General features: G+C 45.7%; 2 protein-coding genes across 4 annotated transcripts in view; both read left to right on the top strand.

Moving 5' to 3' along the window:
- The first annotated feature begins 1,142 nt into the window (after nucleotides 1–1,142).
- On the top strand, nucleotides 1,143–22,959 carry KIF17 (kinesin family member 17). 3 transcript variants are annotated; one of them, XM_019511998.1, is made up of 13 exons: nucleotides 1,145–1,312; nucleotides 3,218–3,319; nucleotides 8,390–8,579; nucleotides 11,214–11,666; nucleotides 12,126–12,232; nucleotides 14,482–14,629; nucleotides 15,539–15,627; nucleotides 16,058–16,182; nucleotides 17,809–18,040; nucleotides 18,760–19,018; nucleotides 20,019–20,086; nucleotides 21,388–21,508; nucleotides 21,908–22,959. In XM_019511998.1, exons 1-13 carry the CDS (start codon nucleotides 1,145–1,147, stop codon nucleotides 22,102–22,104), a joined length of 2,259 nt encoding a protein of 752 aa, XP_019367543.1. In that variant the 3' UTR covers nucleotides 22,105–22,959. The 3 variants fall into 3 exon arrangements, with proteins under 3 accessions (XP_019367544.1, XP_019367543.1, XP_019367542.1); XM_019511997.1 differs by having other exon boundaries at nucleotides 20,016–20,086; XM_019511999.1 differs by lacking the exon at nucleotides 21,388–21,508 and having other exon boundaries at nucleotides 1,143–1,312; nucleotides 20,016–20,086; nucleotides 21,908–22,042.
- Nucleotides 22,960–23,624: 665 nt separating this feature from the next.
- The window catches only part of DDOST (dolichyl-diphosphooligosaccharide--protein glycosyltransferase non-catalytic subunit), a 9,009-nt gene continuing 8,766 nt past the window's right edge, over nucleotides 23,625–23,867 (top strand). The window contains exon 1 of the mRNA XM_019511995.1: nucleotides 23,625–23,796. Within this exon, the coding sequence (XP_019367540.1) occupies nucleotides 23,640–23,796 (157 nt within the window). The 5' untranslated portion in view covers nucleotides 23,625–23,639. The remainder of the gene's footprint in view (nucleotides 23,797–23,867) is intronic.

The following is a 23,867-nucleotide window of genomic DNA, read 5'->3' as shown; positions in this document are numbered from 1 at the left end:
AGTCTGCAGGTGCAACAGAGGAAGGACCGGGCTGCCCCGTTCCCACCGCCTCTTCCAAGGAGTGCGCCGTGGGTTTCAGAAAAGGCGCCGTCTCTGCACCGAGTTGGGCGCTGCGTTGCCCGTTCCAGCGCTCGGAGACGGCGGGACGACTCTCGATGGTGCCAGGGAAATGGCAGCGTAATGTTAGGACGAGGTTTTCGATCCGCTCGTGAACCCGGCTGGCCCCCTCGAGACGGAACGCGTCGCCCCTGCCCACCTCTGCCATGCCAGCCCCAGCCCGCGCTGGATGTCAGACTCTGCCAGGCACCAGATGTTCAGCTTTAGTTGCTTCCTGCCAATGCGTCTGAGAAACAAAATACCCTTTTTTAAAAATTAAAGAATCCCTGGGTTTTAACTGAGAGAGACTTCCCTGTTGAAAGCCCTGTTTGTCTCCTCAGTCCTCGTCATATCTTTTTGGTCGGCAGCAAAATCCTTCTGCTTTTGTGTAACCCCTTCTGCGTTCCCTTGCATCCTGCAGTTTGGCAGAAACCACTGCATCTTTATAGCCTTTTTTATTGCATTTTATTACCTTATTTCTACAGCTTGGACTAGGAAGCAGGCCGGGTAGGTTTGCACCTAACTCGATCAGAGATGCAGCTTTTATAAGCCGCGCGCTTCATTTATCCAATGGTTTGTGGAGCCTTTCCTTTCATAGTTTGTAGGGTCGGAAGGGACCTGAGCAGATCATCAAGTCCGACGCCCTGCCATGGCAGGAAAGAGTACTGGGGTCAAACGACCCCGGCAAGGTGTTCATCCAGCCTCCTCTTAATGACCCCCAGGGTAGGAGCCAGCACCACTTCTCTTGGAAGTTGGTTCCAGACCCTAGCCCCCACTGACCGTGAAGTTGCCCCGTCTTTTTTTTATGCTTCAGCTTTTCCATTCTTTTTATCTTTTGGGGTTTGGGATGAAATCAACCCAGATCCTTGGCTTGTGGGCACTAAAGATCTTGTGGGATTTTCCGCAAGGAATTCAAACTTTTGGCAACTCAGCTTGCTCAGCAGTTTCTTTGGTGCTTCGTACCTTCTACAATAACTGCTTTCTGAGGGATTAAATCTTAGCAGACAATCTTAATATGCAACATTTGAAAATAATGGTTGTTATAATGATGATTTCTTTTATTTTTCAGGGTGTCACTGAAGGCTACAATGGTACTATCTTTGCCTATGGCCAGACTGGCAGTGGGAAGTCATTTACCATGCAGGGTGTTGCGGACCCCCCTGCACAGAGAGGCATTATTCCCAGAGCATTTGAACACATTTTTGAGAGTGTACAGGTATGTCATGACATGAAAGGACTACTGCAATATTAAAGACAAGCTGCTAATCTAGCTATTTTCTACTAGACTTTCCAGGGGTGCTTATCATTATAGTATCTCAGCCCTGCAAGCACCAAGTTATTCTTTCCCATTTTTCAGTTGGGGAAACAAAGCACAGAAAGAGGGGATGACTTCTCCCAGATTGCACAGGAAATCTGGCATAAAGCCAGTATCTCCTGCAACCCTGTCCAGTGGTTGAACCACAAAATCACTTTCTTAACCATCAAGACATCAGTAAGCTAGTAGACAGCTAACTGGTCAATACCGTTGCATGGTGAGTACCTACGCACTGCACATGACTCTGACTGGCTGAGCATCTATTATGTGTCTTATTGGGAATAAGGACAGGCTGATAGAGCCCTTGAGATTTGGGATTTAGGTTCTGTTTCTAGTTCTACCGTTTATTTGCTATGTGACTTTTGGAAAATCACTGTTTCTCGCTCTGCCCATCAGGAAAATTAGGCAGGGCTCCACGTGTACCTTGAGTATTATGTGCTCACCAACTGATCAAAGTGCACTCTGGCCATAATCCCCACTTCTCCCCAGCTCAGGAGCCTGCAGGGGAGGGGGAAGACTCACTCCCTGGGGTCTGGAGTTGTGCAAAATCAGGGTCTCTAGAGCTAGCACTGATTTTTGGCCAGCTCTCGCAGCACAGCGGAGGTCTGGCAAAAGCTGCGCTGACTTACAAGCTCAGAGCTCACTGTGCACATGCCACACAGCCTGGAGTGGGGGCTGTGCCCACAGCCACCTTGTCTCCACCCTGGATCCACCCATGCGTGACTCGCAAGGGTTCTGAGGTTGATTGATGCTTAATTCCCAAGGGAGTATGTGGTTTCATTCATTAATGTTTGTAGAGTGCTGGGGAACCTTTTATTGAACGGTAGCTGAGAATGTAAGAACATGAGAGATACCATGCTGGGTCAGAGCACGTAAGCCATCTGGCCCACTAGCCTGTATCTCACAGTGGCAAAGGGAAGATGGCAAGGGGAAGAGTCTAGAGCCTCTCCAGACGGATCTACATATTGCCTCTCTTCTCTTATAGCTTCCAGCATTCAGAAGCCTAGGGAACCCTCATATGGAGTTTGCAACCCTACTTTTATGTTTCATTCCCACTGTTGGACCCATTCTGCATGGATTTGTTTCTTTTGCACCTGGCTAAAATATCAGCCTCTACATCTTGAACTTTATTAAACACCCTGACAAAGAACTTCCTTTTTGTTTGTTTTAAATTGGCTCTCTAATAATTTCATTGTACATTGCCTTGGTCTAGGATTGTGAGAGATGATAAACCCCTACTTTCTTTCGCCACATACACTGCTAATTATTTTATAGTTATTTCTCATACCTCTCTAACAGGCATTTTTTCCTAAGCCGAAGAGTTCTAACCTCTCCTCATATGGCAGCCTGTCCATACCCCTGATCATTCTTGTTGCCCTCTCTGTACAGTTTTCTAGTTCTGCTCCACCCTTTGGAGGTAAGGGGGACCAGAAATGCACACAGCATTCAAGGTGTGGTTACACCATTGAAGGGGAAGATACTGGGGGTTTTACCCCAAATGGTATAGCAAAACATCTTGGTGCGGACTGTTGAATAGAGGGCTTTACTTCTCTCTCCCTAGGTATTTACCAACATAGCCACACACACTGTGTTAGGTCTGTATTTTCTGTTTCTGTATGCTGTACAAGAGGAGTCTATACCCTGAGAATTCCTTTGTATTAAATAATTGTTCTGGAAAATAGGTGTGGGTGCTGAAGGAGGTTAGGCACCCAATTTCCACTGAAAGTCGGTAGGAGTGAGGTGATCATCTCCCTTAGACCTTTTTGAAACTCTTACCCTAAGATTCCATCTCTTTATTTTGTACAGTGTGCCGAAAACACCAAGTTTTTGGTAAGAGCCTCTTACCTGGAGATCTACAATGAAGACATCAGAGATTTGCTAGGAGCTGACACCAAGCAAAAGCTGGAGGTAGGGAGACTGGAGGAGGATGTGCTTTAATTTACTGACTGCTGTTATCACTAATTCCTAATAGAAGTGGGCAACTTATCACAAACCGTGGGCAGAAGCTGAAACAAAAAGCATTTGGGATGTGACAAAAGCTGTTGTAATTACATTTAGTGAGTTTTATCTACAGTCTTCAAACATTGTGTTTTATTGGTTAAGACTGAGGTTTGAATTCACTATTGTGTGTGAAAATAGAACATGCTTCAATTCCATGCTGAAAGGAATCAACAGCCACTATATTTAAACCCTTATCCAAAGAGTAGACTCCACTGCTCTATGCAGATTGTCTTGAAAAGTACTAATTTTTGATGGGGGCTTTTGGAGCATACATTCCCAAGACAAAATCTGCTTCTGTTATTTGAGATGCGCATTCGAATCGACATGAATGAACGTGAGACTAGCTGGGATTGGTTCTTGCTATCAGTTAAAAATGCAATATAAGATTCATTGCAAAAGCACAATGGTGGCACATTTCTCTCATGCTCTAGTACGTATGCAAATTATGCATGTGCGCGTGCACACACACCTGCTGAGGGGAGGTCCTGGCCTTGCTCTCCTGGAGGCATAGGTTCTTGTGTATGAGTACAAGTGCACGCACATTCCTTTTGAAAATGCATCCTTGAGTTGGAGTCCTGGTTGGCAGTGGCTGAATTGGGCCAAACCAAAGAGAGAGTAGCAGCTCCTGATTGCCACCATCACTGGAGGTGCGCGGTCATCACTAAGGTTGTTTTAATTTTAGTTCTTCAGTTCTTGTACAAGCAACGGATCTTCAGAAACGCAAATTAGGAGCCTTATTTCTGCTCCGAATTTGTCTAGCCTCAGCTTCTCAGTCTTCAATTTCATTATGCCATCATGTGCTAAGTTAAATAGATATCTGCTATCAGAATTTTTCTCCCCTTATAGGTACTTGCAGACCCTGATGATCAGTCACCTTTTAATTTTCTCTTTGATGTTCTAAATGGGTTGTGTCTCTTTTGCATGGTCCTTTGAGGCAGGCTTCCCACTCCTTGAATCATTCTTGTAGTTCTTTTCTGAACCTTTTATAGTTTGTCAACAGCTTTTGAAGTGTGGGCAGTGAAACAGGAAATAATCTTACTACAGTGCAGACAATGGTTAAATACCTCTCTGCTTTTGCCTACCATTCGCCAATGTATTCTTCCAGTGTTCTCATTAATGCAGTGTTGTGGCTGAATGCTGTGAATTCATGTTAAATTGATTATTCAGCATGACCCCAAAGCTATGTCCTGCTTTCCAGGAGTACCCATTGTACCAGTGAGACTTGTAATTTGGTTCCTAAGTGTGTGGCCTTAGATTTAGTTGTATCAAATCATGTGTTGCTATAGCTTAATCTGCAGTTCAGACTGCCCTTTAGAACTGACCTGTTTTTACAACTGTTATTTACTGAACCAACTGTTCCCACACTCACAGCAATAGTACTGTTTTCTTACATAGCAGCAGTGTCGTTCCTAAAGATAATGAATAGTATTGAGCCAAGAACAGAAAATTCCTGAGAAGCCCCATTAGAAAGTCCTGGTGAGATGATGACTCCTACCTTTCTCAGATCCATTTACAGTTATTATTTTGGGATCTCTCAGCCTGTATGAGTAAAGAGTGCAGGACTGGGCCCACACATTGTGTCTTGTTTCCTAGAGATGGGAACCTGTCTTAACTCTACCGAGTGGCATGAGGGGAGGCAGAAAGCTGAACGTGGAAGTATGGGAAGAAGGGATCAGGAAAAGTGATACAGAAGATCATAGGAAGTGGAAGGGAAAAGATATAATGAGAACAGGGTCGTAAGTGGGAGAAGGAGTGCACAGAACCTGAAGGCAAGGGTGAATTGTTTCCTGCGGAAGGAGAGGGAAGGCAGAGATGGGAATGTGTGGGGGCTAGACAAATGTTAGGCTACCACAAGTTAAGAGCATTTTCTATGTGGCCCATTGATTTGGTCCAGCATGACAGTTCCTTTCTGAGAAAGCGGTAGGAAACCCACTAATGAGCAATGACTGCCCTTTGGGGAAATTTCTTTTTAGCCTTCCTCAATTAGCAGTTGGTTTTTGGCTTGAAGCAAAAGGGATTTTGTCCCTTTTAATCTCAAAAGTTTTAATCCAGTCTGAAGTCCCTGTGGGTGATTATATTGGGCGTGCCTACACGTTCATTAATGCACCATAATCACGGTGCATTTAGTACCTGTAATAAGAGGTAGTAACTTAATGGACCGTAATCGGCACTACCGCGCATTAAGGCAGATTAACGCTTTTTAGGGACACTTAATGCCCATTGGACTAATCAACTGCACATTAGCCTGTCGGCACAGGTTTTGCCATCTGCACTAATGCGTAGTAGAATTAGTCCGGTGGGCATTAAGCATCTTGTGTAGACGTGACCATTATCTGTTGAGACAAAAATGGCAAAAAAATCCCAGGACATGACAGATACCTCTCCCTGTCGGACGCATGGGACAGACGGATAGTTTCAAAGGTGTAGTAAGGTAAATTCTATTAAAATCATAATCAAGAAGTTGGTTGCTTTATAGTAACAGAATTTGCCTTATGGTAGCTTTGCACATCTCTGCTCTGCTCTGCTCTTCTTTTCTCATATATTCCTTTAGGGAGCTGTATATCTTCTGTCCTCATTTACTTGCCAGCAGGTTAGCCAGTCTGTGGAAAACCGAGGCACTAGCACCATCTGCTGCACAGAAATGCCAACATGGTGGCAGGGGTGTAGACAAACATTTGGTGGATCCCTGTTCCCCAATGTCTCTGGCCTTGTCAAGGCAGGGTCCCTGTTGGTCTTGCCTTTGCTTCACCCTGTGGATTGTGTGCATGTGGGTGGGTGGGTCGGGGTGCGTGTTACAAGAACAGGGATTCACTATTTTTGAAATGGCTTCCTGCAAATTTTTGTTCTTTGTTCCACATCAACAGTGACATTGGTTTCCATGACAACTGCAGTTGGCACTAGGAGGGCAGTACATGGGCAGAACTGTTCCCATAGTAACACAGTCACGCTGGTGACAGCCGCTGGCTGTTGCTGCATTTATGGAGGAATTCAATGTCCTGCGGAGACACAAATCTCAGGCTGACCTGCTGCTTCCTGCTGCCCCCTGGAGTCAAACAGCACTTCTCCTGAATCCTGTTTGCATTATTAAATGTACTTGTTCCTTGCTAACCTCGGTGATTCCTGGCCAGTCCTGCACCGCATCCTAGAGATTCACGGTCACTTGCTGGGCAGTGCAGCCCTGCAGACAATGGACCTTACTGAGCTCTGTTAGGAAAACAACCCACCCCAAGTAGACCTCAGTGCTTTTGTGGGGGAAGGAGGAAACATCTTTATTTCCTTTTGTGCATTCCCCCACCCTTGTGGACTACATCATACCTCCCTTGCAGCAAGGTCATGCCGTCCTTTCACATGGTCAGAAATGAGTTTGAAGGGGACTTGCCAGGATCTGGCACTTTCACCATGGACTTAGTCTCTGCAGCACTGGCAGCTTCAGCCCTTGCGATCATCTGCTTCTAGCATAATGCATATGAAAACAATCATCTAGATTGAGCCTAATTTTGATCCTGTAACTGAGTTAATCCAAGGCAAGTCATGATTTTAGGTTGGTTACAGAAACTGCCTAAGGTCCCCTCTATATTATAACTTTAAATCTCCTGTAACCTAGTTCAAAGAATCGTAGAAAATGATAGAATCACAGAAAAGTAGGGTTGGAAGGGATCTTAGGAGGTCTGTCCATACAGACTCTCATAGCACATTCGTTCTCTTCATTGTAGTTTCTGACAGTGCATTTATCTCAGTAACGTTTCAGTGTTTCCAGAAGTTCCCTAAGCAGCACACCTAACATCTGCCATATGTTTGATACTAGGTCCAAACAACCATATTGTAGCACGGTCCCTCTGACTTAGTTGTAGGGTAGTGCAGACAGAGCCTTAGTTGTGAACTCAAATTGCATTGGTTATAGTTGACTGATAATAATTTAAAACCCATATAAAGTCCCAGTGGGATCCAGTGTTGTTTTTGTGAACCTTGGGGGTGGTCTTTTGATACTTTTCCCCTGTATTTTTATATAAATCTGATAGGTCACTCTAGAACTCACAAGAAAAACATGTATTTTATTAACATCTTTTATTAACACATTCTTTTTTTTATTTCATTTTCTAAACCACTGAAAGATGCTCCAAGCAGGGCTATTAATTACTGAAAACATAACGTACTTAGGGGCATCCCCTCCCAGACTCCAAAGTAAGCTTTTGGAGCCACCAGGGGCATGGCTAACCCTGAGAGAGCGTAGTCCAGGTTTGACAGATGTCCTGTACCTGATGGGAAGGATTTCAGCAATTTAATTAAGGCCATATGAACATCCATGCAGTGCATAGGGGAATCACTAAAGCACTTAGTAACAATATTTTTTACTGTTGAATCTTTGCCTTGATGTAATGAACTGCCTATAACTAGAGATGCAACAGAGATTTTCTGCAGCATATAAAAAACCACTACCACTATTTTTAATAATAAATATTTTAATATTTAATATTAAATAATAATATGTTTTAATGTTAAAAATCTCAGGCAGATATAGGGCAGTGAAGCAGGGCACCATGTGGCCCTGAAGGTGCCTGAACTAGTCAGCAAACTGGACTTGAATTCTGGTCAGTTATAGAATCATGAAGAGTTTTTTTGGGGGGGGGGGGGATTTATTCATACTTCAGAAATCGTTAATGTGTTTGGTTAAAGCCCAATACGGCTTCCTGCTGGTGTTACAGCAATTTGATGGGGTATGCCAGTGCTGATGATCACTGACTCAGTGCTCCTGGCTCTCTCTGAAATTGCTGGAAAGTGTGGTGCTCAGCAGGTTCAAAACACTTCTGAGGATATGCCTCACCGTGGTGTTTAGCAGCCAGCAGTGGGATTTTTGTGTAGTGCAATTATGCATGTAGATGCCTTTTCCTTCTTTTATATGCAAAGCATGTGCCGCCCTCAGGCTCCACGTTTCCATTGTGGCCCTGTGTAACCTGTGTTGTGCTGTTGTGCCCGCAGCTGAAGGAGCACCCAGAGAAAGGGGTGTATGTGAAGGGACTCTCTCTACACACAGTACACAACGTAGCCCAGTGCGAGCGTATCATGGAGATAGGCTGGAGGAACCGATCAGTGGGCTACACGCTGATGAACAAGGATTCTTCCCGCTCCCATTCCATCTTTACCATCAACATGGAAATTTACACTGTAGGTAGGTGCTAGATTCCCTGGGGCTGGCCTAGGCAAGTGGAGCACTGAACCAGCCTGTGCAATCTGGCCAACGAACCCCAAAGAGAAACTCGGTTCTGAGTGATTTTAAGTCTAAAAATGAGAACTGTGCCTCATTACCAGCATTCTCTACAGTATTAAATGACTGAGAAGTCGTGCATTTTTTTCCCCCCTTGCATCTCCCTGGGAGGCGGGGGAGGAGAGTGAGTATCTTCTGCACTGGTTTGGAGCATATTTCCCCCTCCTTCTGTTTCTTTATCTTCTAAAATCTTTAATTATTGCTAGTGAAAGGTGCTGGGTGGATTGTCATCCCTGGAGCCTGAAGTCTACGTGTACTTACACTTGGAGTTCATTTGATTATGTTATTAGAATATTATTATTAGAATCTAGATTCACTAGATTATAAGGACTGAAGGAACCACACCTCTCACCTCTCTGGTCTGACTATTTTCATAATATAAACCTAAAAATTTCAACCAGTGATTCCTGCATTTAGCTTATAATGTGCAGTTGAATTAGGAAATGTCTTTTAGACCAACGGCTGTTCTGCTGGCAGTCTGTGGGCTGCGTATGGCCCGCAAGGGATTAATTTGCGGCCGCCTCCAAGCTCTTGCTTGGGCACCACGCTCCATTGCTCTTCAAGCTGCTGCCGCCAGTGTCTCAAGGCTCCCCCTCCTTCCGCTAGCTTCTGCTTCCTGCCTCTGCCCCGGGGGATAGGTGGTGTGGCTGCAGGGCCCAGGAAGCCTGGAGCTCAGGGGACCCATGTGACATTCAGCTCGGGGGCGCTATACCCAGTGCAGTTCTTTTCCTATTAAAAAGGACCCATGGACCAAGGGCCCCCAGCCACTCTGAAGTTGGATAGCCTTGTTGTAGACAGACGTTTGATTTTGGTTTAAACACGTGAGATGCAGACTAATTACCTTCTCTATTTAAAAAAATGCATCTTATTTCCAGTTTGCTTCTTGCGATTGAAATTTCATTAGCAGATAAAGCGCAAACAGCAACAAAGTAAGCTGCCCCTGTCTGTCACCTTGCCATTTTGCCTCAACCCTTATCTCTGGGTTTGAGAAAGGAATTCAGTCCCCTACGCTCCATTCAGTCCTTGGTCCCAGCTAAGACTACTGCATCCATTTCCTTTATATCTGAAAATGGAAATTTTAATTGGTTTCAATGTGACAACTAATAAAAGCAGCACTGTGGTCTCTCTGAGTTATTTTGAAATCCAGTTCAGCACATTTTATGCTGTCGTCACTTTTAACTTTTTTTTATTCACCTCAAAAAATTTTACTGGCAATCCAGAACAGCTTGATGGATGATAGAAGGAAGCATACAATTTTGGCAGCCGTGTAAAGGGATGGCTGAGGTAGAGAGAATAAATTTAGGATTGTGGCACCTCATTAGTTGGACATCTTTGCTAAAATGATCCTGCGTTGAAATGATTAACAAACGTGATATTTAAAATTGTGAAATTTTAAATGAAATACTTAAAATGCTTAGGCTGCACACTTGATACCCCACTGTGGAGAGTAAGAAAGTTCAAATCGTCTGCAGTCTTCAAAAGAATATGTGTATGAAGAGTTAGTATTTTTTTTTAGGTTCCCTTCACAACCATAAGGTCTAGAAACCTTCAAACTAAGGTTTGAGTTGTGCAAGAGAAGTGTGGCAGATCGCGTGATTCAGCATACACAAGCCCCTGATTATTAGCTCTCTCTGAGCATTCAGATGAGCAGATGTTTTTCTTTTAAAGTTGTGTTTGAGAGCTGATAAGATGGGAACAGTTTTAGGTTTGGCTCATGCTGGTGCTGCCAGAAATGGTTGATGCAGTAGAAGAGAACCAGCTAATAGCAGCCCAACTTTCTAGCTTGCTGCAGGCATTTTAGCAACAGTCTGGGGACCTTGTTACACTATGGAAACTAAACTACTAAATGTACTCATTGGAACAAACAATCTCCTTGGGTACAATTACTGGCAGGAGCCAAAACAACTTTTTAATTGTCTGTCAGTATTTATCTAAATGTGGGAAAATTCTTCTCAGTGTCCATTTGTCCCAGCTCTCAAAAGGGACAGTAAAGCAGGGTGGATTCTCTTTAAACTCCGTCTGTTACTTCCAAGTTCTCCCACAACCTGTGAGCTACCAGAAAGATCTGAAATGAAACAGCCAGCAGTGTTTTCTGTTGTAATGACTGGGGTTCATTGTCTGAATAGTCTGTTAACTTCTTGGAACTGTTAGTGATCCATGCATTCATGTTTAGGAAGTTTTCTTCCCATGGCTAGAAACTTTATTTTTAAATTAAAGCTTAGGTTTTTCAAAAGTTGGTGGGTAACTGGAAGAGTGCTGCTAGTTCAGTTGAATCTTTAATACACCTCATCATGAGCCATGTGCTCTTCTGAAGGCCCGTGGCTAATTTTATCTGTGCTGTGATGTCTGGGAGTAGCAGTTGAGAGGAACCATGGTCCAGAAGTTAAGCCCATGTAACTTTGCTGAGTTTGAGCCTATGCACAGACAAAGGCTGTGGTTTGAATTGAAACATGATGCCAAAGAGTAAAAGGTCTGCTCCTGGATTGGTTAAGATGCTTCCTATTAAAAAGAACCTAATCTCAAATCATTTTCTTGCAGATGAGAGAGGACAAGATCACCTCAGGGCTGCAAAGCTCAACTTGGTGGATCTAGCTGGAAGTGAGAGGCAATCCAAAACTGGAGCCACAGGGGAGCGACTCAAAGAGGCCACCAAAATTAACCTCTCTCTTTCAGCCCTGGGCAATGTCATCTCAGCCCTGGTAGACAGCAGGTGCAAACACATCCCCTATCGAGACTCAAAGCTGACCCGGTTACTGCAGGACTCCCTTGGGGGAAACACCAAGACACTCATGGTGGCCTGCGTGTCTCCTGCTGATAACAACTATGATGAGACCCTCAGCACTTTACGCTATGCCAATCGAGCAAAGAACATCAAGAACAAGCCCCGTATCAATGAGGATCCCAAAGATGCTCTGATGAGGGAGTATCAGGAAGAAATTAAGAAGCTGAGGGCCATTTTGGCTCAACAGATGAACCCTAATAACTTGTCGGGTAGGATGTCCTTGAGCTGCTCCAGAGGTGCACTGTCATTGGCCAGAAAAAAATGCTAGTTTAACATACAGAGTGCGTGTTGGGATTTTGCCTCAGCCCACCCTCCTACTGATTCTGGGGCAACTTTGCTTTAAGCCCAGCCAGGCAGAGTCATCTTTTGGGGTAGTTAAGGTGGGAACGGTCTTTTTGCTTAGTAGGGAAACTGCCCATGTTAGGAAGAGTCTTTATGGCAGGGATTTATTCTTTCTACTCCTGGATAGAGGCAGCCTCTAGTATAGTGGAGACCAAGGAGACTTTAAGGAGACCAAGTAATATCTGTGCCTCCTTCCCACTGATTTTCCTCTCCTGGGCCTGACATTTTGTTAGATGCCTCATTCTCCACCCCTTTCCCCTCCCCTTACCCCTGCACCCCCACTGACTCTTGCATTAAGTGGCCTCATCTCCTTCATTGACATACAGGTGTGTCATCTCTTTTCCCCATCGGGACTGCTCAGCTGGAAGTGAAACCAGCTCCCTTCCCTGAACCCCAGACAGATATTGAGGCGGAGAAGCAGCTGATCCGAAAAGTAAGTCAAAGAGGGGTGACTCCCAGGTCTTTTGCTGAGGTTCATCCACTTCTGTAGTACTCAGTACAGACACAATGCAGAGTGGTGTTGTACAACCTTCTCAGGACAGCTCTGCTCATAACCTGTAGCCTCATTTCTTGTTCCATCTTGCTTTGGAGATGGGGATGGAAGAGGCTTTCCAATACGGTTTAGTGGACATTGCAGGAGTTCCTTAGTTTTGAATACTCCCTGCTCTTCCACTGCTTGATTCCCAGTCTACAAAGGGGCCAGAGAATCCAATCTGTCCAAATATTGGGTCAAATTTTAAGGTTTGAATTTGCTGTCTGCTTCGTTCAGTGTTGTTGATTGTTCAGATGATCATTAGCAATAGAAAGCCTCTCATCTCTACTGATGGGCCTAACTCAGAGGTGGGCAAAATGCGGCTCATGAGCCACATGCAGCCCGCCAGGCCCATTCTATCTGGCCTGTGGGGCCCCTAAAAAATTTAGAAAGTTAATATTTATCTGTCCCTGGCTGCCTGTCATGTGGCCCTCAATGGCTTGCCAAAACTCAGTAAGTGGCCCTCTGCCCAAAATAAATAATTGTCCACCCCTGGGCTAACCTGACCAAACTTGGAAGTACCTTAATGTGTTATGATCTTGATAACATTTGAGATGTGGCACATCTGACACAAAGCTGCTTCCCTCCTTACTCTTTCCCTCCCCAAAAACATCATGTTGGAATTTCAAATGCACAGAAGTCTAAATTCCAGATCTTCTGTGGCTCAGTATTGACCTGGTCTGTAAAAACCCCATTCGGTTGCCATTTTGGAGCTTCTCCATATGGTTTATCTGTCAGGTTTGACAGAGGCCACCGTTTCAACCCACAAGAAGGAGCAGATCGTATACTGAAATATCTCACGTGGTGTGAATTAGTGCCAGAGAGGGGAATAACTGGTACACAAATTTATAAGATGGGTTACTCTGTTTTACTGACTGTCAGAAGTTTCTAATGCAATCAGTAGATTTCCTGGTGGCTGACAGTGCAGGTTGGGATACCATCCATTTTTTTAACATTCTGTATTACATAAACCACCTGCAGAATTAGCACTTACTGGGTCGGTTGTTGACAGACCTGTTCTTATTTATTATTTGAATTATCACAGTGCCTGGGAGTCTGTGTCATGAACCAATATCTAGCTGTGCTAGGTGCTGTACAAACACAGAAGAAAAAGTTAACCTGTCCCTAGAGAGTTTATAATCTTAAATAAAAAAAGGAGACAGCAGATGGATACAGAGCAATGGAGGAGTACAAGAAGATGACGCTGTTGGTCAGCATGATGGCAGTGGTCTTGTTATACCAATGGCCTAAATGTTGTTTTTTTCAAGGCTTCAGGGCAAGGGAGAATTTTAAGGAGGGCAACAGCAGCATAGAAGGGGAGAGGAGAATGGTCAGATACATTGATATTAAAAAGTGGTGACAGAGTGGCAAGGGGATGAGAGGCTGATGGTGGCAGAAATGGAAGAGAAGCCTCTCATCCCCAGTATGGTCTGACTGAGAGTGGGATGTGTATGAGAGAAGGAAGGGTGTCCAGAGAAGAGGACAGTGGCAGAGTCATTGTCAGATCCAGGCCTCTGTGAGGGATAGTAGCTAGAGGGAAAGCAAGATGAAGCCATGTATGGCTGTGATGGATGGAAGTAGGTGGTCCAGAAACAGCACAAGAAGGGGAGGGCAGAGAAGGGGATAGGCATGTAGTTAGGAATGGTGGCATAAAAAGGATGGAAAGAGTGGAAGGAGTCCTTGGGTTAGAGCAAAAGTGACTACAGGTGAGGAAGAGGATGCAGATGGGGGACCAAGATTTGTTCCATCAAGTGGACAGATAGGTGTAGAGATGGGGAAAAAAAGTGGGCAGAAATGGTGGGAACATCACAGGGTAAGCAGGAAGGGGGATGGAGCCAGTGGTGAGAGAGGAGGATCTGAGAGGCCAGAGAATGAAGGGGCTAGAGAGTGAGCTCCACTTTTGCTCTCACACCTAAAGGAGGTCCCTCCAGAGCACACTGGTATCACTGTTACCTAGGCTCTTTCTCTTCTATGACATGGAGAGTTCCAGTCTGTAGGACCATCAGCCTGTTAGTACGTGCATTTAAAATGGAGAATGGAAAATGTTGTCAGCAGGAAAATGGGGGAGCCATGAATGGGCGCAGTGATCAGGAGCAGGCTGTCAGGGTGTCATGCCATGCAGTTCACAATGGCCTCGTTGTGCCTTTCAGGAATATGAGGAAAGATTAGCCCAACTGAAGGCAGACTTTGAAGCTGAGCAGGAGTCCCGGGTCCGGCTTGAGGAAGATATCACTACTATGCGCAATTCCTACGACCTCAAGCTGTCCACTCTGGAGGAGAATCTCAGGAAGGAATCAGGTGTGAACAAGGCAGGGCTAGGCACAGAAGGGCAGGCACACACCCCAGAAGGAGGAGCACATAGGCTGTTGGAAACCAGATGCAGATAACAGAAATTTTAATTGTGGGTCACAGTAGCACTAATTTGGCGTTCAACCTATGGAGAGGGCAGGTCCCAGCATGCAGTGCTCTCTTCATTTGGCTGGGCACAGTTCATTCACACACATTATTCAAGGTGAGTGCTGCAGTCTTCTTCATTATATGTGAATAAAGTGTGGCCCTTGCCTAGTAAACTGCTAGTGCGGTCACTCTGCTAAGCAGAGTTTGGGCATTCCTGCAACATACCCATGACTCGCTGTCAGACTTGAGTTATTACCAGTATGAATATAACTTTGTATTAGTGCCTTGGGGATAGTTGTGCTGAACAAACACAAAATATAAAGCCAATCTCTGCTCTAAAGAGTTTATAAATAACAGTACGGTAGAATCTGCATAGCTCACAGGGTAAGGTTCTGTAGCCCTTGCAAAGATGAGAGTGTGTGAACCAGCCAGGGGTTATACGTAACTGCATTAAACAGCTGCACAGGACTGCTGATGTGGTCCAGCTGAGTGGAGAAGTGGCAAAAGTCCTTCTGAGGCAAAAGTCAGCAGACGGCTTTGCTGCTTGTCCGTTGTTCACTCTTACCTGTGACAGAGGTTGATTATTCTCATGTGAACCTTGGAGGTTCCAGGATTTTTCATCCATCATGAAAACTACTGTGCTTCATGTGGTATTCTGTGGGTCTCCCAGGACTTTCCCTGAATAGCATGGTGGTTAAAATCACTTCTTTTGTTTACAAAGGCATGGATGGTGCAGATTTGGGTTGCATATTCTAGTTCTGCAGAGCTCACAGTTAACAGTTGCATGGATTTTTCTCTTCTCTTCTCCAGTCCTGAGAGTTGAAGCCTTGCCTGACCAAGCACCTTTGCCTCCAGGCTGTGTTGTCCCCATAACAGAAGCAGAACAGATGTCAGCCAAGGTACCCTTCAAGCGAATGCTCTCTATGAGACTGATGGAACAGACCTAGCTGCCCCTCCTATCTCTCTGCTGAATTCATCAGTTTGTATTATACAACCTGTATTTATCTAGTTGCACAGTGCAGCAGCCTCTGCAATGGGATATGGCAGCAGTGTAACAATACACAGTAGCATTATGGGACATGAAGATGAATCCCAGTTGGAAATTCCAGGGTGGAATGTAGCTTTTCCAGTGGCAGAACTACCCCACTGCGTGCTAATCCCCCTGAGGATTGTGTGTCATTTTTGGTGGCTTACACTGCAGTGTGAGAGTGTGTTCCTTACTCTCTTAATCTATAAGCAGCTGTAGAATTGGATGATTTCCTTCATCTCTCTCAGTTCACACACTGGATGTTTCTAGAACAGCTGCCTTTGGTTTCCCTTTTCCTTTAGGATGCAGCAGAGACTCTAGTCATTGAGCACATTGGGACAGTGACCAGAGACAACGTGGGACCAAAAGTGGTTGTCCGTACTGAGGAGCTTCCTGTGGCTGTAGATCAGCAGCAAGTGCTTGCCAGGTCCATAATTGTGCAGCTGTGCTTCTGGCTCCGCAGCGTTTCGTCTATGCATTGCCATTACCAACCAGAACAGAAACAACCGTGCTTTGCGCTCTGTTAATTTCACTGAGCTCCAGAGGTGTTCAGTGCTGCATAAAACAAAGACATGTTGCCCCCACACATTATTGTGTCAGATCTCAGCCCTCCCATTGCTAACGTTTTTGCTTTTAACACGGAAGGAAAGGAAATTCACTCTTTTGATTATGTTGCTAAATATCAAAGTTTTCAGCAGATCAGGCAGAGTAGCCTGGTTCCTCAGGGCTGGGATTTTCAAAGCCTTCTTGGAAAGGTTTCATAGCACATGGTGGTTTTGGAAGCAGAATTCAATTGTGCATTAAAGTCGCTGAGTGTAAAATGGAGCAGAGAGAGACAGTTCTTTCTGGAGGAGACTGAGCTGTCTGGGTATGAGTTTGTATACTCTTCTGAAAGAGGATAAGAGGATATTATCAGTGTAGGCTTCATCTGACCTGCGGATTTGTCCCAATTTCAGGCAGTGTTAGTTAACCCATGATAGAGATGCACCGGTGCAAATCACAGGGCAGGCAAAGGGAACAGTCCAAAGGTATACCTTAACATTGGGTTCAAACTCGTATCTCTGGAAATTGTGGCTCAACATTTACTGTGTTTATTATGCTAGAGCTTTGCACCAGTCCGGGGTGGATTAACATAGGCAAACTAGGCACGTGTCTTGGGCCCTAAGTGGAGAAGGGGCCCAGTTGTGCATATTTTACATATTATAATTATTGAGTGAAAAAAGTAACATAAATATTTCATCTTCAGCTGGGGGCCCACAAGTTTGTTTGCCTAGGGCCCACTAAAGGGTTAATCCGGCCCTGCACCAGTGCAGTTACTTAGGAGGGTTGGCAGCTAAAACTGGAATCCTTGGTATAGACAAGGTGTTGTAGTAAGACATTAGACTCCCTAAGGGTAACAATGTCTTTTAAATGACCCATCTAAGAATTATTAGGGAACCATTTCCTCCTCCTGTGCAGAAAGCCTTCCGTAGCTCATGGATGACCATGCGTCCTGTAGAAGCAGTTTGTCTTCTTACAGTGACCTAAGGTCAGCATGTGACCAAATTTTGCTGTCCCCATAAAGGACTTACTTTGTTGCCTTAGCCAGTCCCTTCCCACTTAACATAAATTAGGCCTGTTTTCTTGGAGATGGTCTGTAGCTTAATTTCAGGACCTGTTATATCTGTTGCAGGGCTAAGTGGAGGATTTTAAAGACATGAGAATCAGAAAGTTAATTTAAAACAATCTCTTTTGCTTAAGAAATTCACAGCTGTACATGTGGTGCATTTCTAATCTGAGTGATGAGGCCATTCAGAATGCATGCAAGGATATGTTCATTGACCTCATGCTTTGGCAAACGTCAACATTTACCACCAGAAAGTAAATATTAAAACTGAGATGTTCCTTCATTATGTGGGTCAGCAGATCTCATCATGTCCTACAATAGAAATCACTGTCTGCATGTTGTATCCTTATAAATGTCTCTAGGCAATTACCAAGGAAGTGAATTGCTTGCAAATATGCAGATGTTCCTTTACACTGCAGAACTAAGACATGTACCCAACTCTTTCAGGCTACAGATGCTGGAACAACAGGTGGTGGGAGGAGAACAGGCCAAAAATAAGGACCTGAAGGAAAAGCACAAACGTCGGAAAAAGTACGCGGATGAACGGAAGAGGCAGCTGGTTGCAGCTCTACAGAACTCTGATGAGGACAGCACTGACTGGGTTCTACTTAATGTCTATGACTCCATCCAGGAAGAAGTCCGAGCCAAGAGCAAACTGTTGGAGAAGATGCAGAAAAAGGTAGCCACTTGGAAGCAACTCTGCTGTATGGGACTAGAAAGCATCTTCTCAGTGGTGCTCTTTTCTGTTGTTCAGCATCTCCTTTCCTCTCATTCCATCCTTTTGTTACAGTAATGAGAGTATCTAGGCAGCATATCTGAAGAATAACTATCGCATTCCTGTGGTTACTAAAGCCATGTAAATCTGTCTGCCTAATCCATGGTAAGAGAGGTTATGAGTTAGGTGTGGATACTGAGTGATTACCGTAGCCCCCTGGAGAAATGACAGCTTAAATGTGAATTTACCCTGACGCATCACAAAACCTCAACATTTCTAAAAAAAATTAATAAGATTTTTAGCTTGGAGCATGGAGAGAGACCAAAACTGCTACTGTGTTTTTCTTTTTTTCCATCTGGATGTAATACAGAATAGAAGCTGGAAACGAAACAGCCTATGACAGCTTTCTATGTGATGTACTTTGAGGCAGCCGTGTCCTGTGGGCAGAACAATAGACAGGGAGTCAGGAGGTCTGAGTTTCTCACTTGGCTCTGTTGTTGACTCACTGTGTGACCATGAACAGTTTTTTCTTCCTCCCTGTATTGCAAATTCCCCATCTAGTAATGGGAGAAAATGATTTCCATTCACCATTGCAAAGTTCTTTGAAAGGAAAGTAGATAAGATTCATCTAGACTGTATTTCCTTAGCTTACTAATGAGGACGCTTTTCTTTCCATGATGCAGCTGCGGGCTGCCGAGACTGAAATCAAAGACTTGCAGTCAGAGTTTGAGCTGGAAAAGATTGACTATCTTGCTACCATCCGGCGGCTGGAGCGGGATTTCATGCTATTGCAACAGCTCCTAGATCAGGTGCAGCCCCTCATACGGCGCGACTGTAACTACAGCAATCTAGATAAGATCAAACGCGAGTGTGTCTGGGATGAGGATAGCGGCTGCTGGAAAATTCCAGAGCCCTTCATTCAAAAAACCAGCCTCCCTGCAGGTAAGAAGGGCATCTTCACTGTACTCCCATTTTATGTAGCTTCTCCACAGCTCACCAGCACAGGCCAATAGGCCATTGGTTCCCAACCTTTCTAACCTCAAAGCACCCCTCCACAACTTCTGTGAGTTGAGTGGCACCCTATTTCAAAAGCTAATTTACTGTAGTGCTTGCTTGCTTGAAGGGGCTGGGAAGGAGGGGAGCAGCTGGCAAGGATAAGCTTGAGTTGTAGTGAGTGGGGGGAGGAGGTGCAGCCAGAAGGGAAGAGCCTGCACTTATCTTCTCCCCAGAGCCTGCGCTTATCTCCCTTATTCTGTCTTTCCTGGTGGCCTGCTTCAAAGACTCATGCAACCCTGACTGAGAATCACTGCAGTAGACCATAGGTCGCATAAGGATAACAGGTACCTCTGAAACCTTGCTTTGGATTACATGGACAGAGTAGACCACAATCTTGCTATGGGAGCCTGGGTAATAACCTCATTTCCCTAGAAGATGGAAATGTTCACTTGAGAGAGCTGTAGAATCCACGTTAAGCAGGTGCCAGTGTGATGACACATATTCATTGAATGAAAGCTGTCCTTCTACAGCAGTGCTTCTCAACCAGGGGGTCGCAGCACCCTGGGATGCCACCAGATCCTTTGCAGGGTGCCAAGAGGTGTGAGGAGATAAGCAGGAAAGTGCAGGCGCAGGCTTGTCCCTGCTTGGCCAGTCCCCCACCCTCACTCCCCAGCCCCTCTGCAAGGAAATAAGCACTGTAATATATATATTAGTTTTTGAAATTGGGTGCCACTCCATTCACAACAGTTATGGAGGGGAGCCTCGAGTTCAGTGAGCAGTGCCTTAAGTCCAGAAAAGGTAGAGAACCACTGTTCTGCAGTCTCCCGAGTAAACAGCAATATGGGGACTGTAGTAAGCAGGGATGGGAAGCAAGAAGAACGGTCACGAAAAACAGCATCTAATTCAGAAAGCTTTGCCCTTTAATACCTGTGTTTTCTCATAGCAGTTTCATCACTGCCACAGACTAAACCAGCCAGAAAGAGCTCCTCGGCTGAGAGCAGAGAGCTGCTGATGGTAAGCTGTGCTTCCCCTCCTGGGATTCTTCAGATCCTCTCTTGAGAAGAGGTTATTGTTGCTACGTAGCTGTTCTTTCTGGGTTTTGTAGGCAGAGCCTTAAATGGCTTCAGAGGACTCATGCCCAGCCATAATTGGGCATTAGAATAAAGGTAGCAGAGGCTTGCAGGTGTGTGGAAAGCAGAGCAAATAGTGAAACTGTGACTTGGCGTTACAGGCTAATAGCTGCTAAATGGAGTGTAGATCTGTAGGCAACAAGTAATGGAACTTTGGGGAGTCCAGAAAATTTAGCTTCTAAAGGGTGGAAAAGCACACACGCCAGAACGCAGGGACAGAACCCTAGAACGGTACTATGAGCACTTCAGTTACAGTGCTGGTAGGACCCTGCACTTCATGCTCTCACTGGAGAGCTGTATTCAAATCCTGGTATGCTGGAATCATTTTAGTTCCCTTTTAATGACAAAACCACTCCCTATCTGTCTGCCTGACCATTTCTGTCAGGACGTAAGTCTAAGACTACAGTCGAGCAGCGTGTGTGGAATAAAGCTGATTTCCAAACCTCCGTCAGGAACTTTTATCATGGATCAGTTGCTGATTCTCTCCCAATCTCCTTCCTGCAAAACCTGAGTAAGTGGGACAGTCCAGCAGGGAGGGGGCATGGGATAGGAGAAGGACTCAGGCTCTTCATTTGCTTTTATAGCCCGTTACATATAGGAGTTGCTACCCCTTCCTTTGGTAGGGCTTTGGAACAGTTGATTTGGATGGCTGGCTAATCTTCTAGCCAAATATCTGTGGGCACCTGCTGAGAGACGTGCCAGAAAGGCATTCTGCGTAGCGTGCAGCAGGCCTTGCACCCGAAACGTAACAAGGCAGCCGGGTGCCTGGGGCAGCTGCAACACGTGGAGGCAGCAGCAACTTCCAGCTGCTGGCATGCCACCGACACAACTACATGGCTGTGGTGACAGCTGTTTCTTTCTGCCCCTCCCCAGTTGGCACGTGGGGCCACTGCCACTTTTGCACCACCCTAGTTACACTATTGCCTTGCATTCTCCACCATGGTAGAACTTCACCTGTGTTGTTATACTGGGCGTCTTGTTCGCAGGTGTCAGACAATATTGCAGCATCTGTCCCAGGCCTGTCCAGACTGTTTTGTAATGTTTGCCCAAGAACTAGATGGGAGCACGTTTGTTCTATTACTCTGCAGTATTTCTAACACCAGACCCCAGCTTTTCAGTTGGAGCAGGAGGGGTTAAGGAATAGAGTTAAGGGGGTGCAGTGCTGACAGAGCTTTGTGATTCCAGGAGGAAGAAGACCGTTACAAGATGATGCTGAGCAAGAGTGACAGTGAGAATATTGCCAGTAATTATTTCCGATCTAAGCGAGCCAGCCAGATCCTCAATGCAGATCCTATAAAGAATCTTAGTGAGTATCACAGCCCTCCCCTTTGTTATTTGTACAGGGAATAAACAGGAATAACAAAACAAAACATAATGTATAAATAATCGATGCATATGTGTTGTACCATGGGAAACTGAGCAGGGCAAGTCCTCAAACAAAGCTCATGCACAAGAGAACTGTTTCTCTGTCCAGGGCCAGCAGTTTGACTAGATACATTGTGTACTGGAGTGACTCACCAGTGAAATCAACTGCAGGATCATGTACCTACAACTAGAATTCTTGCTATTTAATTTCCTCAAACTGTTTCTAATAAAACTCAATGCCTGAGATTTTAATGCAGCAAGAAACTTGGGAAAGCATTGCTATAGCTGAACAAATACAGGTGAACTGTATTAGCGTATAACTTGTTCCTTTTATTCACAGCACACCATAATGCCACCCCAGTGCTGGGTGCTCCCCTGAACAACAGTACCTCCAGCATGGCACCAGTCTCTCCTACACAGGTGGTAGAGATGCCCCAGCCACGTCCTTTCCGTCTTGAATCGCTTGACTTCACTACATCATCTGCCAAAACGAAGCGCAAGAAGGGTAAAAACAGCTTCAGCAATGACCCCTTTTGACTGCAGTGGCCTTTAGTGGCTATAGACTCTTCAGATTGTGGCGGCCTTCGTAGGTAGCATCCTTCAGCCAAGCAGCAGACTGCCTTGGTGCCTCTGGTGGCAGGAATCTTCAGATCGTGGTGGCTTCTGGAACAAATGCTGACTTTTCTTTTCCTGTAGGGATGGTGAAGACAATGATATGCTGCTTCCAGGTGTCTTAAAGTCTGTACTAACAACTCCATGTTCACGCTGGGGCTGGCCCATTTCTCTGCTATCTCTTTTTGTTCCTTACCATGTCCGTGTGGCTAGCACTGTACATTATCCTGCCATTCCCCTTGCAGGTCTCCACCACTCCAAACACACGGAGGGACATCAAACCTCTGTCCTCAGATTAAAACCCTCTCTGGCATGAGATTCCTCAAAAAATCCTTAAACATCAATTTCTCGCTTTCCCAATGCAAGTATCTCAGCATTTCCTTTGTTTTTTAACGTCCCATCCACAGCTCGGCTTCATGCCTCATACACAATCCTGCAGTCTTTCTCCTCCTCGTGTCAGTCAGAGCTTCTGATGCCCAACCATTCTTGCCCCGTCTGCTATCTCGGATGAAGTCTGAAGCTGTTATTTCTTATGAGACACCGACTCACAAGTACCTAGATAAATAATTTGCACATTTATTCACTGACTTGTAGAGCAGATCACTCATTTCAGTTAAGTCAGTGGAAAAGATTGTTTCATGTCCATGTGTCCAAGATGTTGATGATTTTTTTTTGTAAGCTATACTGTATGTTAAGTACTTGTATTGTAACCGGTACTTTCTCTTTATGCATTGGGCATATTCACTGATGCCAATAAACTGCCTTTTAATGGGAAATTCAGCCTGACAATCCATATTCTTTTGTTTCTCCTAGACATGGCAGGTTGGCCACTGTCCCTGAAGCTGCAGAACAATGGGTAGTCTCTGCCCATCCATTTGGCCTCTTATTCAGCTGATCAGCAGCAGATCTTTCCTGTCTGCCTGGCTGCTCCATGCTTCAAGAGGCCATTCAGACGACAAGGTGCACTCGGACTGCTCCGGTTAGGGCTTAAGGGTGAGGAGGAGCAGTAGCAGAGGGAAAGAGACCCTGGGGGGCAGGAAAGGGGCCCAACCTACAGCCTTGTTTAACGAAGAGTTTTGCCAAACTTCAGGATTTTCCTCCAGGTCTCGCCATTATTTGGTGCTTCTCCTTTAAGCCCGAGCTCCTGGAGGAAAAGAGGCTCGCAGGTGACAGGTGAACGTGGAAGACAGACTCTGCACGTGGCTTGGCGCGCCGCGCATGCGCCCTCCCTGTCCCACTCTGCCGCTATGTGGAGTTGTCTGCCTGTGATTGGACCCTGCTTCCGGGGGGGGCGGGACTTCAGCACAGTTCCCCGGCTCCGTCCAAGGCGGGCAGGTCCTAGTCGCTTCCGAGTCGCGTAGGCGGGGACGCGGCTGCCTCCACCCCGCCTGCGGGAATCGGGCGCTGATTGGCCAGCTGCAGGGGTCGTTTCCGGGTGACGCCGGGTGCCTGACAGGAAGATGGAGGCTGTGGCGGGTGCCTTCCCGCTGTGGCGGCTGCTGCTGGTGGCGGCCGGGCTGGGCCTGGCGAGCGCGGGCGGGGGGCCCCGCACCCTGGTACTGCTGGAGAACAGTAACCTCCGCGACACGCACTCCCTCTTCTTCCGCAGCCTGGCGGGTAGGGGCGGGGCTAGGGGGGCTCTGGGCGGGCAGTTGGGTTGGATATGGCAAGGGGGGAGAGAACCTTGA

The sequence above is a fragment of the Gavialis gangeticus genome, unplaced genomic scaffold, assembly GCF_001723915.1.
Source record: "Gavialis gangeticus isolate Ggan-Ray unplaced genomic scaffold, GavGan_comp1, whole genome shotgun sequence".
NCBI classification, from domain to species: Eukaryota; Metazoa; Chordata; order Crocodylia; family Gavialidae; genus Gavialis; species Gavialis gangeticus.
Note: the sequence above shows the minus strand (reverse complement) of the source record. Positions and strands in the feature narration are given on the sequence as shown.

Bases quoted from the DNA above. Each gene is read 5' to 3' on its own strand.
- KIF17 (XM_019511997.1), top strand. From the start codon at position 1,145: ATGATTTCTTTTATTTTTCAGGGTGTCACTGAAGGCTACAATGGTACT. The intron at 11,667-12,125 runs GTAGGATGTCCT...ATTGACATACAG, and splicing joins GAACCCTAATAACTTGTCGG to GTGTGTCATCTCTTTTCCCC. The intron at 15,628-16,057 runs GTACCCTTCAAG...CTTTTCCTTTAG, and splicing joins CAGAACAGATGTCAGCCAAG to GATGCAGCAGAGACTCTAGT.